This window comes from Ovis canadensis, chromosome 19 (genome assembly GCF_042477335.2).
Source record: "Ovis canadensis isolate MfBH-ARS-UI-01 breed Bighorn chromosome 19, ARS-UI_OviCan_v2, whole genome shotgun sequence".
NCBI classification, from domain to species: Eukaryota; Metazoa; Chordata; class Mammalia; order Artiodactyla; family Bovidae; genus Ovis; species Ovis canadensis.
In genome coordinates, this window is record NC_091263.1 from 59712667 (window position 1) to 59727170 (window position 14504).

Below are 14504 nucleotides of genomic sequence, written 5' to 3' on the forward strand. Positions count from 1 at the left end.
GGAGATCCAACCAGTCCATTCTGAAGGAGATTAGCCCTGGGATTTCTTTGGAGGGAATGATGCTGAAGCTGAAACTCCAGTACTTTGGCCACCTCATGCGAAGAGTTGACTCATTGGAAAAGACTCTGATGCTGGGAGGGATTGGGGGCAGGAGGAGAAGGGGATGACAGAGGAGGAGATGGCTGGATGGCATCACTGACTTGATGGACGTGAGTCTGAGTGAACTCCGGGAGATGGTGATGGACAGGAAGGCCTGGCATGCTGCGATTCATGGGGTCGCAAAGAGTCGGACACGACTGAGAGACTGAACTGAGGTTGATCATAGCTTTTCTTCCAAGGAGAAAGCATCTTTTAATTTCATGGGTTCAGTGATTCTGGAGCCCAACAAAATAAAATCTGTCACTGCTTCTACTTTTTCCCCCTCTATTTGCCATTAAGTGATGGCATTGGATGCCAGGATCTTAGTTTTTTAAATGTTGGCTTTCAAGCAAGTTTTATCACTCTCCTCTTTCACTCTTAAGAGATTCTTAGTTTCTCTTCACTTTCTGCCTTTAGAGTGGTGTCATCTTCATAGCTGAAGTTGTTAATATTTCTGCTGTCAATCTTGATTCTAGCTTGTGATTCATCTAGCCTGACATTTCTTATGATGTACTCTGCATGTAGGTTAAAATAAGCAGGATGACAGTATAGTCATATTTCTTTTCTAATTTTAAACCAGTCCATTGTTCCATTTTCTGGTTCTAACTGTTGTTTCTTGACCTGCATACAGGTTTCCCTGGAGACAGGTAAGATGGTCTGGTATTCCCATCTCTTTAAGACTTTTCCACCATTTGTTGTGATCCACACAGTCAGAGGCTTTAGCATATTCAGTGAAGCAGACATAAATATTTTTTTCTGAAATTAACTTGCTTTCTCCATAATCCAACGAATGCTGGCAGTTTGATCTCTGGTTCCTCTGCCTTTTCTAAACCCAGCTTGTATATCTGGAATTTCTTGGTTCAAGTACCATTGAATCCTCGGTTGAAGGATTTTAAGCATAGCCTCACTAGCATGTGAAATGAGTGCAATTATACTGTAGTTTGAAGATTCTTTGGCTTTGCTTTGGAATGAAAACTGACATTTTCCCGTCCTGTGGCCACTACTGAGTTTTCTAAATTTCCTGTCATATTGAGTGCAGCGCTTTAATAGCATCGTCTTTTAGGATTTTAAATAGCTCAGAATTCCATAACATAGTTATAGTTAGAATTCCATAACGTCCACTAAGTTTGTTACTATTGATGCTTCCTAAGGCCCACTTGACTTCACACTCCAGGATATCTGGCTCTAGATGAGTGACCACACCATCATGGTTATCTGAGTCATTAAGAACTTTTTTGTACAATTCTTCTGTGTATTCTTGTCATCTGTTCTTAATCTCTTCTGCTTCTGTTAGGTCCTTACTGCTTCTGTCCTTGATCATGTGCATCTTTGCATGAAATCTCCCTTGATATTGCCAGTTTTCTTGAAGAGATTTCTAGTCTTTCCCATTCTGTTGTTTTCCTCTATATCTTCACATTGTTCACTTAAGGCTTTCTTATCTCCTTGCTATTCTTTGGAACTCTGCATTCAGATGGGTATATCTTTCCTTTCCCTCTTTGCCTTTCAATTCTCTTCTCTTCTCAGAAATTTGTAAAACTTTGTTAGACAACCACTTTGCCTTCTTGCATTTCTTTTTCTCTGGGATGATTTTGGGCACTGCCTCCTGTAAAAGTTAGAACCTCCATCCATAGCCCTTCAGGCATTCTACCAGATCTAATCCCTTGAGTCTATTCATCACTCCGCTGTATAATTATAAAGTATTTGATTTAGGTTATACCAGAAAGGCCTCGTGGTTTTCCCTACATTTTTCAATTTAAGCCTGAGTTTTGCAATGTTGAACTTATGACTTGAGGTACTGTCAGCTCCTGGTTTTGTTTCTCCTGACTGTATAGAGCTTCTCCATCTTTGGTTGCAAAGGACATAATCAGTTCAGTCAGTTCAATAGCTCAATCTTGTCCGACTCTTTGTGACCCCACGGACTGCAGCACACCAGGCCTCCTTGTCCATCACCAACTCTTGGACTGAGCAACTGAACTGAACTGAAAGACTAGAAAAATGATAGAGAAAATCAATGAAATAAAAATTTGGTTCTTTGAAAGCTCAAGAAAATTGACAAAACTTTAGGTGGATTAAGGAAAAGAAAAAGAAAAATTTAATTACTAAGATGAGAAAGTGGAGATATTCCTACCAATTCTGCAGAAACATAAAGGATTATAAGGGTTTATAAGTAAGTACTATAAACAGTTGTATGCTAACAAATTGATCACCTAGTGAAATGATGGACCTGATGGCTTCACTGGTGAAGCTAGATTGTGCTATAAGTCTCAGTTTCTGGTATTCTGCACCTGGGGCAACAGGGTCTGTACCACGCCAGTTGCATCAAAACTTTGGGCTCTGTTCTGGATTATTTTCTCCAACCCTGGTTCTCCTGTATTCCTGGCAGTTTGTTTATGCTTAAACCAGCCTGAGATGTTCCTATTGATTGAGCTAAAAGGTTTGACTGATACCTTAGATGTGGATAACAGAAATTATAGTGATATGTGATATGGAGAAAAGAAAATGTTTTTTAGTAACTAATTTCACAACTCTATAAAGAAACAGCCAAAAAAAAAAAAAAAACACCTTTGTGGAGTATCTGAAAGCATAAAGATTCTTCAGCCTATTTAAGGTACTCTGACTATATAGAGAGCTTCTTCATGCTTTTAATTTCTTCTTTGTAGGATCTAAGAGCTGAAGGGACTCAGCTATCACCTGGTCTGGTCTATTGCTTTCACACAAGACATTCTCTTTAGGCTTCCTTCCTTCCTTCTTTTACTCATTCAGTAAGCAATACACGGTATTGCCAACACAGTTGGGTACGATGTCCAGAAATACAGAGTGAGGCAGAATGACAGAATTCTTAACGGAACTCACAGCCACATTGTAAAGAGACAAGTAAAGAGGCAATTTGAAAAGTGTGTGAAAAGCAGGGGACTTAGTCTGGGCCAGAGTGGGTGTTATGTAAAGAAGGCTTCCTGGAGGAGTTAAGGAATACATTGATAGCTAAATGTTTCAGTAGAACTTGGTTAAAAAAAAATAGGATAAGAAGAATCTCCCAAGCAGAAGCAATAAAGGCAAAGATGGAGAGGCTATGAAGAAGCCTGGTGCTGGGAGGTCGTGGGAGAGGTTAGGCAAGGCTGGGGGATGGTGGAAGACCAGTGAGTCTTCCCATGAGGGGCCTAGTCTATGATGTCAGACAGTTTGGGCTTTATCTGGAGGCAATGAGGGAACAGTTGAAGAGTTCTGAGGAAAAAAGTCATTCAGTGAGATCTGCATTGTAGGAAGTTGACGTGCTGAAATTTAGAGACCAAATGGGAGGGGGAGCAAATGTGGAGTCAAGAAGGATGCTGCTGTTCAGTCAGTGACATCTCCCGCTGGGGACCACATTTGTGTGAAAACTCACCAAAAAACTCCCTCTGGTCACTGACCCTCCTTGAACTTGGCAGACCTGAGGTTTCAGTAGTCAGCTTGAAGCCATTACGATTAGGGATGCCCAGTGAACCCCCTGGGCCTGAGCTCTCCCTGACCCATACCTCCTTTCCAGTGGTCTGCTCTGGGAGGTACAGGTACCACTGCAGCAAGGCTGTCTCCTTCTGAGTTGTCCAGCTCTGATGAAAAGGTGGCTTAATTCAAAGGCAAGGACAGCCCTGTGCTCAGGTCCATCTCTTATTTTATCAAGTCACAGTGACCAATGAGTTGCCTCTGTTGCTTAGGTGGATTCCATTTTTTGCAGCATGTGTAATTTCTCACAAAATCCTCACTTTCCATCCCCAGACCTCCCCATCCTAATCCTGGTTTTCAATTTGCTTATTTTCCACTGCCTGCTATTTGAACCTATATAACCTCACCCTTTGAAAAAAAAATTATGCCTTTTTTTGGTAAATGTTTGTTGTTAATGATTTATGAACATTAGAAAGCTGCAAAATATTTTTTTCAAAGATACAGAATTTTACATTTATCCTGTTTCCTAATTTTAAGAATTGAGTCCTCCTTTCTTAGAATAACAAAGAAATAAAGAGCTGGACATGACTTAGCGACTGAACACTAAAAACAAAAATTTCCTCCTACAATGAGTCCTATTATAATAAAAAGTACAAACTTATTGTTCAAAACATATTCAAAGAATCGTTCTGATATTTTGTAGTTGATCTTAAATATATTTCATTCTGTTATATTCAAGAAAACCAAGCTGACAGATGTAGGAAAGTATAAAGAAGAATTGCAAAATCAAATATACCAAATAACATTTTAATGAATTACATATATGTATTTCTATATTGAATTTTTCCTTTTTACATTCAAACAATATGATTTTACATTCTACTCTTTTTCCTCTTCAATCCTTTTCTACTTAGTTACCAATAGCATGCAAATATGATTTTAAATACTAGCATAGTGGTTTAAATTTTTATATATAAATATAAACTGAAAATGACCCATAAACTCGCCATCCAGATGTTGATCGGCATTAAAAATGAATAAAACCTACATGGTTAGAAAGTTCAAGCAAAACACTATAGAAACGTAAGAAAACAAGAAACAAAAGCTCACTCCCACCTTTTTGCACCCTAAACCCTTTCCTTAAAGTTAAACACAGTTAAAATTTCTTTTCATTTTTTTTCCAGAAAAAAAAATGTAGTTTACAGTAGCGTATATGTATCTATTTGTAGTTTTATTTCTTATATACACTATAGGCTATATTCCCCACCCTAGTCTGTACTTTGTCTTTATTAAGAATCATTATTGGCGATCTTTGTGCAACATTTTTAAAGTGGTGTATCCCTTGCTCTGTGAATGTCTCCAGTTCCAGATCTGTTTTTCAGTCTTGTCTGTGAAATAACTGGCTCTTCTGGGGAGTTCTTAGATGTGAGATCCATAGCTGTGTCGTTCCTGTGTCTCCAGGTCTCACCAGCCCGCATTTCTCCAGCTCTTATCTCCTACCTGCATACTCCTCGGACCACTGACCCTCATATCCTTAATCTCTCCAGTAACTGGGAAGGCCCCAGAGAGTCTCACACAGGCATACAGCAGTCTTCTTCAGCCTCTATTTGCAGCACCTGAAGCCCTTTGAAATCAGCGGTGCTGTTGCCCCAAGGCTGATGCCCTGAGAGAAAGTCTCTCCTTTATCCAGGGCACTGTCTCCCACTGTCTTCCAGACTGGAGAACTTAATCCGTTTGCTTGGAGCTGCCATAGATTTGCACACATATGTGGACACAGATGTGAATATGAGTGTACTCAAAATAATAACACACGGTCTCTCACAAGAGTTAGTCCTCTCAGCTGCCGACTTCTATAAAGCAACTGTACATTCTGACATGTAACCACCCATGTTTTTGCTCCCTCATCTATTTGCTTATGGTGTCCTGTAATCACATGAACACTTGTCTGGAATGGAGGGAACCTTTGTTTTGACGGCAGATGATTATACCTTTTGAGTTCCTGTGTTTTCCATGGAGGGACAGCAAATTCTCACAGTACTAGCTAAATAGGAGCACAGTGCACTTTGATGAAGTAAAAGGTTAGTTATTTCTCTAAACCAGGATGTTTGTCTCAAGGCAGAAAAACATTAAAAAAAAAAGTACATTGACAAAAAGGGGAAGAAGAAGAATGAGGAGAAAGGGAATGAATGAAAAAAGGAGGGAGCAAAGAAAAGTGGGAAGAGTAGAAGGAGGCAAAATCCATCTCCATTAGCCCACATCCATTTTAGCCATTTGAAAAGTATTCACACCTCTCCTCAGCTTGAGGGTCAGCAGGGTCATTATCTTTGCATCCAGAGCTTTTATGATGCTGCTGTTGCCGCCACCTTCTCGGTCACTCTGCCTCCTCCTCATTATTGCTTCTACTCTGGTCATTATTTGTGTTGCCATTCCAGATTCATGCTTCCTGAATCAAGTAATCCCAAAATTTGTTTGAGTTGCACATTGTGAAACATGCATTTGGAATGATTTCCTGAGAAAGCCTGCGTGCAGAATACAAATATTTTGAATGGACTTATCTTAGAGTTGTACTGCTTTTTTTCCTTGTCATTTTAAAACCCTTAATATGAATAAATTGTTTGTACAGTGGGACTTTTTTTTTAATCCTTAGATAAGAAATACATGGTTTGAAAGCAGAGAATAAAAACATGAATGATAATGTATGCAATGCCCAAGAGAAAGTCCTTGCTGTTGCTCCTGGGCAGGCGTTATAATCGGCTATTTGGTGTGTTTATTTCAGGCTGCAGATAGTGGATAAAAGTGGCTGGTTGGTTGCCAGCACAGGACTTACTTGCCAAATGGAGTGTTTAGTACTTGTTACATTTGATTAATATCACAAGTTCTTCCCATTAACAGTCTACTGTTGATAACCTACTTGGCTTTTCATGTGGTTACTTTGAAACAGCCACTTGACAGCATTTGGCATATCACACAAAGTCTAACACTGAATAAAGGAGTGAGTGAATGACTACATGGGTTCTGCCATATACTGATAGGGTGCTCGGTGCTCACCCAGTATGCGTCTGTTCATTGAATGAATTCTGCATATATGTTTCTCTGATTCACTGCACCAAGATTAGGTTTATGGACTCAAGACTTAAAGGGCTAGTAAAAGGGATAGAAATAGAAATAATAGTGCTTATGTGTCTGAAGGGCTTGCATTTGCATGGAGGGAAATATTCTGCTCATCTCTATTGCTGTTTAGACACAAAGTTGAATTACACGGCAGAAAGATGGTCTCGTCAAAATGGCCTTGATTCTAAATAAAAGTGTAACCTCCTAGTATCAACAAATTCCATAATCTTGGGTCTTTTTTTGTTTCTTCCCCCATAGATCCACTGTACTGGATATGTAATAAATTGTGTATTAAATATGGTGATTTTTACTTTCAGATTGAAAACTTACAAGAACAGCTTAGGGATAAAGACAAGCAGTTGACCAATCTGAAAGACAGAGTGAAGTCCTTGCAGACTGATTCCAGTAACACAGACACTGCACTGGCGACGCTCGAGGAGGCTTTGTCAGAGAAGGTGAGCTTGGACTGAACATTAGCTGTGGTATGGTTTAGGGAAATGTGGTGGGGGGAAATGGTCCAAATGCATTTCAATGTGCTCGTTTTTCTCCATGTACTCACACCAACCTAGTACCAGCTGGGCCTTCCCTTCCCATGCAGTCTTCAGCAGTAGACTCAGTATGCTGAAGCCAGTGGCATCTTTTTGAAATACATACTTGATCACTTCACCCTTGGCCTTGCTTAAAAACCTCCACTACCTTGCCATTGTTTTTAGGATGATGGAAACTGAAATGTCTAACCCCTTAGGGTCCATCCCGTCATGTTCTCTGGCTCTCACCTGACTAGTCACTTCTCTGCCTGCCTCCTTTACCTTCCTCCCTCCCTCTGTCCCTTCCATTCATCTTTCCTTCCTCCTTTTCCAGCCTTATCCCCATCTCTCTTCTCTCATACTTGGTGCTCTAGCCATGCTGGCCTTCTGGATTCTTAAGTGCACCATTGTTTCCTCCTGCCTCAGACTCTTTGCACATGTTATTGTTGAGCCCAGAATGTTCTTTACTCCCTGCAGATTTAATTCCTCTTCTTCTGGGAGCTGAGAAGCTGTACTGCACAGAGTCAAGATTGTGGATATTGGAGCCAGACTCGTAGGTTTCAAATATTAGGTCTGACAGTTAATACTTTGGATAAGTTACTTAACCTCTCGCTTTCTCAGTTTCTTCATTTGTAAAAGAGGATAAAAATACTGCCTACTTTAGTGGATTACGTTGAGGAGAAAATGCATTAATATATGGAAAGTGTTTAGGATAATAAGTATATATTAAGTTATAACTGTTATTATTATTATCAATCATTTCCTTGGGGAAGCCTCCTAGGTAAAATCCTCTATTATGTTTTCATGAATACCATGAATTTCCCAGAGCTCTTGTGACAATCTTAATTGTTCATTTTTCGGTTTTAATGTGATTAATTGGTTTTCTCTGCTAGACTCCAAGCCCAAGCATGCCTGTATATGTATGTTACTTGTGTGTGTTGGCTCACCTTCCCCCAGCGCCTAGCACCATCTTCGGGTGTTGATGGAGTGAGCCACCACTGTATGACAGGCGCTTTTGTGGGCACCAGGGATCCAGCAGAGAAAAGAAGTGGTGAAAATCTTGGCTCTCATGGAGGATTCTAATGGGACTGAAGAGACATAGAAAATAAATAAGTAAAACACACGGACTTCAGAGGGTAATACTTTCTATAGAAGAAAGCAAGGAGAGGGTTCAGGGAATGCTGGGGTGGAATGACCAGGTCAGGTCTTACTAAGAAGGGTGCATATAAGGAAAGACCTGAGGAAAGTGAGGGATGAGCCATGAGCACTTTTGGAGGGAGAATGTACTGGAGGGAATCAAGAGCGGGGGGAGCGGTGGGTGGAGAGGGAGTATTCCTTAAAGGGCCTTGTGAGAAAGGATGAAAAACTTTGACTTTCACTCTGAAGCGGGTAGGAAGCCATTTGGAAGTCTTAGTTCTGACTGATGTTTAAAAGGATTACTTTGACCAAAAGAATGAAGAAAATCTATTAGGCAAATAGGTCATTCTGATGTTTACTGATTCCTAAAATGATTTATAGTCCATTTCATTCTACCCAAGTTAGTTCATTCATTCTCTGGGCATTTTTGTACTCCTACCCGCAGAGGGTGTGTAGTGTGCTGGGCTGGGCACCAGTAGGCCTTGGAGTTGAATTTGCATGTTATATCCCCCATCACTTCCTAGGTGTCAAAGAATCAGTATCTAAGAGCAGATGAGGTAAAGTTGGCAAGGATTCTGAAGAAAGATATCTTGTTTTTGGTTGGACATATCATGAATCAGTGTAATCTTTAAGTAGGTCCATGTTATTGACATAATTATTTTCAAACTCTGAAGCAAAGAAATCTTAAGTTTTGAACTGTGTAAGTAGACCCCATTATGCTGTTTTTCTGTGTCTTTCTCATCATTTCTTGTTCTGTAGCACTTTGTAGGATTTCCCACAAATGCAAGAGGTAATGGGGTCTTTTTGTTGTTTGTTTTGTTTTGGATTTCACACTGTAATAACAGCATTGTTTCCTACTATTTTCCCTGTTATCATTAACCTTGAGGTAATGAGGTCTAGTGGATAGTGGCCTAGGAGCCAGTCTCAGCTCTGCCACTAACTGGGTGACCTTGACAAATAACTCTCACTCCCTGGGCCTCAAATTGCCCATTTGTAGTATGGGGGAATTAGATTAAATAGCCCACTGATTCCAGAAGTCGGTGAATCTTAAAAAAGTTTTATCTGACGTCTATATCAGAATTACCAGGAGATGTCTGTCAAAAGTGTAATTATTAGGCCCCATGTATACCTCCTGAATCGGAGCCTCGAGTAGAGTCTAGAAGTCTGCACTTCATCGCACTCTCTAGGTGACTGTGATGTGCACTCTAGTCTAAGAATCACTGCTCTATGCTAAAAATATAGAATGTAAAAAAGCAGCCAGATTTCAGTGGCTATAGAGTCTTAATGTTGCTAATAAAATTGTAAGAGTACAACTTTAATTTATAAAAGATGAGATTTTATTTGGAAAAATAAGATGATTTTTGAGGGAAAAAAATTTTTTTTTACAATTTTTAAGAATTTAGTATCAAAACTTTCTAGTAGTAATTTTGTTTATAAAATTTGAGTGGAAGAATGTTGTTTCAAAAACTATGAATGATTATGTATCCCTTCTGCAGTCTTTCAGTGACATGGTCAGTCCATTTGTACCCTTGATTTCTTTCTCCAAATATACAGAAATAAACTTACACCATATTCTTTTCCATATCATGTATTCTTGGCAGGATTTTACCCTTTTTCTCCCTACTGAGATTTGATTTATTCTAGTTTAAGTCCCCAAACAATTCTTGAATCTGAAACTACTCCTTTTACTTAAACGCACTTCCTCTGAGATTTAAGGGAGGCCAAGGAAGGAAATCTGGGGGTCTATGGGAGTCTGGCCCTCTCGAACTGTCCCCACTACTTGATAATTGCATCACATGGGGCAAATCTGTTCTCCTCTCAGTACCTTATCTTCAAAACGTACATTTAAACTAGCTGACCTGTGAACTCCACTATATTTTGGAATGACCTTGACAATAATTATTCAGTTTGCCGATCCACAGTCTCAGGCATGTAAAATCTGTACTGAACTGTACATGAGGAGTTGAGAACTTAGATGCCATGTAGGGTCAGGCAGGGAGCAAAAATGAGGGAAGTGGATTTGGTGTTAAGCAGTTGGGACTGCTGGTGACTATGACAAGCTGGAGCATCGTTGATTTACCTCAAAATGTTCAAGTTCAGATTTTAAAATATGATGCTCAAGTTGAACAAAATAGCTCTATGGGGCAGCTTTGGTCAGAGAGCTGTTGGTTTCCAAACCCTATACACATCCTACTTTTAGCCTTTTACCTGATAAAGAATAAATGCAAACACAGAGGGAATTTTCAAAAGGTGCCCCAAATCAGAACATCGTGTATTTGAAAAACAGACAAGACAACTTGATAGGATTTGGCAAATTTCCCTGTCAGGGGATAAAGAATAGTAGATTCATTTGTAAGTGTTTATATTCTAGTGGATATCAAACTTCTATATGTATCCAAAATAATCTTGTCATCTAGAGCAGGGGTCCCCAACCTCTGGGATCTAATGCCTGATGATCTGAAGTGAAGCTGATATAATAATAATAGAAATAAAGTGCACAGTAAATGTAATGAGCTAGAATCATCCTGAAATCATTGCCCCTACCCCCGCCTCAGTACGTGGAAAAATTCTCAAAAATGTTGGGGACCACTAATCAAGAAAACTTCTTAAAATATAGTTCCCTGGGTCCCATATCCTAGTGATTCTGATTCTGTGCTCTGCTGTGGGGCCCAGGAGTCTTTGATTTAACAAGGATGACCAATGATTCTGATGCAGATGTTTGGAAGGCCATACTGTGAGAAACAGTAACTCCATGCTCTTTCATTTTAAAGATGGGAATTGGGTTCAGTGAAGTGAAATGACATGCCCAGAAATGAAAACTTGGGACCTGTGCAGCACTGTTCTATTCTGGTCCAGTGTCTATTCTGGGCCCTGGGTAGACGTCATTAATCAACCGTGACACCAGTTAAGTTCTCAGCGCAGCACTCTGGGAAGCCACTTGTACCCTAGGCTGGCCCTTGATTGGGACTTAATTGCCCCCCCCCCCCCCCCGGGTTATCCCAAGACCGCTCAGCTCATGGGTGATGGAATGGGACTAAACTCAAATGTTCTGGTCTTTGTGTTTGACAGTACAATCTCTTTCAGTGACCTTTTCCTTACAAGTTCCATTTCTATCCACATATAAATTAACAGATCCTCTACAATAAGACATGGTGCAAAAAAGACAGTGATTAACTGGAAATTGTAGACTTATAAGAATATTTAATTATTTGCTGTCTTTTGGGCTGATGAATAGAACCCATTAGGCACTAGTCACCTTTTATTATTATTTCACCCCAGGGAATGTATTATTCCTTTTAATTTCCCAGAACTTATTCAGATATGCAGAGTGTGTAAAAAAAAATTATAATAATGCCCCTTAGTGAGTTAAGATTGAGTATGACTTAGCTCCAGGACTGACACACAGAAGCTCATGGAGCCCCCAGTATTTATAAAGCCACATGGCAGATAAGCAGTTGAGACAGCCAGATAGCAGAGCTGGAGGCCACTGCCATGCAGTTCCCATCCAGTGATAAAGCGCAAGTAGATTAGACCTGTGCACAGCCGGATGGGTGCACAAGGAACACTTGCCAATGCAAATAAGACTAAAACAAGAACACATTGTTGGAATTTCTGCAAGTTAGCTGTTAATCAAGTAGATCATGGCATATTAAGGCCTTTTAACACATGTTTTTGACATCTGGCCCTGCGTAGCTGACGGTTAAATTAGTTTTGTGATTGACAGAGAAATATTTTGTAGTATTGAATCATCAATAACACTTAAAAACATTAAACGGCTTGCTGATTTGCTTTGTCATCAATGCCCAGTCAATAGTACAAGTGCTTAGAGCAGATCAACCTCATTTCCAAGTGATGCTGACACCTTCTGAATGTTAACATGCATACTTAATTTTATTTCTCTTCTTTGAAGACAGGATGACCCCTAATTTGAATTCTTGTTCTTTCCCTCAGCCTTTTTAATTGCCTGTTGTATGCCAGGCAATTTGCTCAGGCCTAAGTCAAGAGAATTATAAGATTTGAATGTTGCCCTTTGGAAAGCTAGGCTAAGAGACTGATCATGCAATAAGCCTGTCTAGTGGGAATGAATGCCACGTGTTCTGGCTAGAGTGATTACTGGGAAAGTTTCTAAACAATGTGAGCAGTTTGGTCAGGGCCTCCCTGGTAACTCAGTCAGTAAAGAAGACCCAGGTTCAATCCCTGGGTTGGGAAGATCCCCTGGAGGAGGAAATGGCAACTCACTCCAGTATTCTTGCCTGGGAAATCCCATGGACAGAGGAGCCTGGTGGGCCACAGTCCTTGAGGTTACATGTGTTGGATAGGATTTAATGACTAAGCCACCACCACATGGTCAGTTTGGGGCTTTAAAAATGTCACTCCAACACTATGGGGTGTAAGTGACAGGATGGAGAGGGTCTGCCTACTGGGTGACCAGTTCTGAGGCTTTGGCAGTAGATGCAGGCCAAAGGCAGTGTGGGCTCAATTGCTAAAATTGTTAAAAGTCCTTGAGAGATTTACTGTGCACTGAGACCATTTCCTTCTTCCATTTATCACATAATCATTGACTCCCCCATAATACAGATGAGTAAAATAGGATAGTAATGAAATCAAGAAGAAACAAATACAGACAATTAATAGACTCATTTATGTCTTTTCAACCCTCACTATTGTAATAATATATTTCATTTCAAGGTGTTTTTAAATAATTAAAAACAACAGTGGTATTCTTCCCCCCTTGAAAGCATTAGACATATAAATTATTGTCATTGGGTTAGTGCAGTTGCTTCCCTGTGCTGTGCTGTGCTGTGCTTAGTCGTTCAGTCGTGTCCAACTCTTTGTGACACTGTTAACTATAGCCCACCAGGCCCCTCTGTCCATGGGGATTCTCCAGGCAAGAATACTGGAGTGGGTTATCATTCCCTTCTCCAGGGGATCTTCCCAATCCAGGGATCGAACCCAGGTCTCCCGCATTGTTAGGTGGATTCTTTACCATCTCAGCCACCAGGGAAGCCTAAGTACTTACCTGCTGCTGCTGCTGCTGCTGCTAAGTCACTTCAGTCATGTCCGACTCTGTGTGACCCCATAGACGGCAGCCCACCAGGCTTGCCTGTCCCTGGGATTCTCCAGGCAAGAACACTGGAGTGGGTTGCCATTTCCTTCTCCAATGCATGAAAGTGAAAAGTGAAAGGGAAGTCGCTTAGTCATGTCTGACTCTTTGCAACCCCATGGACTGCAGCCTACCAGGCTCCTCCATCCATGGGATTTTGCAGGCAAGAGTACTGGAGTGGGGTGCCATCGCCTTCTCCAAAGTACTTACCTGGGGGATCTTAAATCATAGGCCAAGTGTTCAAACTAACTTCCCTCTACATTAAACATTGTATTTTTAAGAGCTGTGTATTTTATAATTATAGTTGTCTTACGTATCAGGCTTTGTCTTCTACTGTATACTTATAAGAATATAAATAACAATATTCTTTTTTTAATTTAATGTTAGTTTTTGGCTGTGCTGTGTCTTCATTGCTGCGCATGGGCTTTCTCTAGTTGCAGCGAGTGGAGGCTACTTTAGTTGCAATGCACATGCTTCTCACTGTGGGGGCTTCTCTTGTTGCAGAGCATGGATTCTAGGGTGAGTGGGATTCAGTAGTTGTGGTACATGGGCTTAGTTGCCTCATAGCACATGGGAGCTTCCTGGATCGGGGATCAAACCCGTGTCCCCTGCATTGGCAGGTGGATCCTTAACCACTGGACCACCAGGGAATTTCAGAATATGAAAGACAATATTCTTAAGAATCATTTTTGCACCAAATTTTTTTTAACATGACCATCTAGAAGAAAATCCAAATAGGTGTTGTATAATTTGACACAAGTTTCAGAAATCTAACTCAAATTTTACCTGAGCAGAATTTTCCTTAAAATAAAAAAGTTCTTATTTTGATATCAGAAAGATTTCATCTGTTTGGAAAATATATCTACCAGAGTAATGTTTTTATTTAGACATAAAACTTAAGGGCAGTCAGGTACTCAAATCTCCCTGAATGGCTTGTGTCTGTGGCAGTGTGTTCTCTTGGGCGTGACTAAGACTCAGACAGCCCCGGGTGTCAGGGTGGGTCTTCTGTTTCAGAGCTGGGTCACCTTGGATGAGTCAACTGGCCTCTCTAAGCCTGGCTTTCCTCC

The 14504-nt window shown here is 40.4% G+C and overlaps 1 protein-coding gene across 1 annotated transcript in view; it reads left to right on the forward strand.

Moving 5' to 3' along the window:
- Window positions 1-14504, forward strand: part of ERC2 (ELKS/RAB6-interacting/CAST family member 2) — a 1004571-nt gene that overhangs the window by 461323 nt on the left and 528744 nt on the right. The window contains exon 8 of the mRNA XM_069561579.1: window positions 6987-7124. Within this exon, the coding sequence (XP_069417680.1) occupies window positions 6987-7124 (138 nt within the window). The remainder of the gene's footprint in view (window positions 1-6986; window positions 7125-14504) is intronic.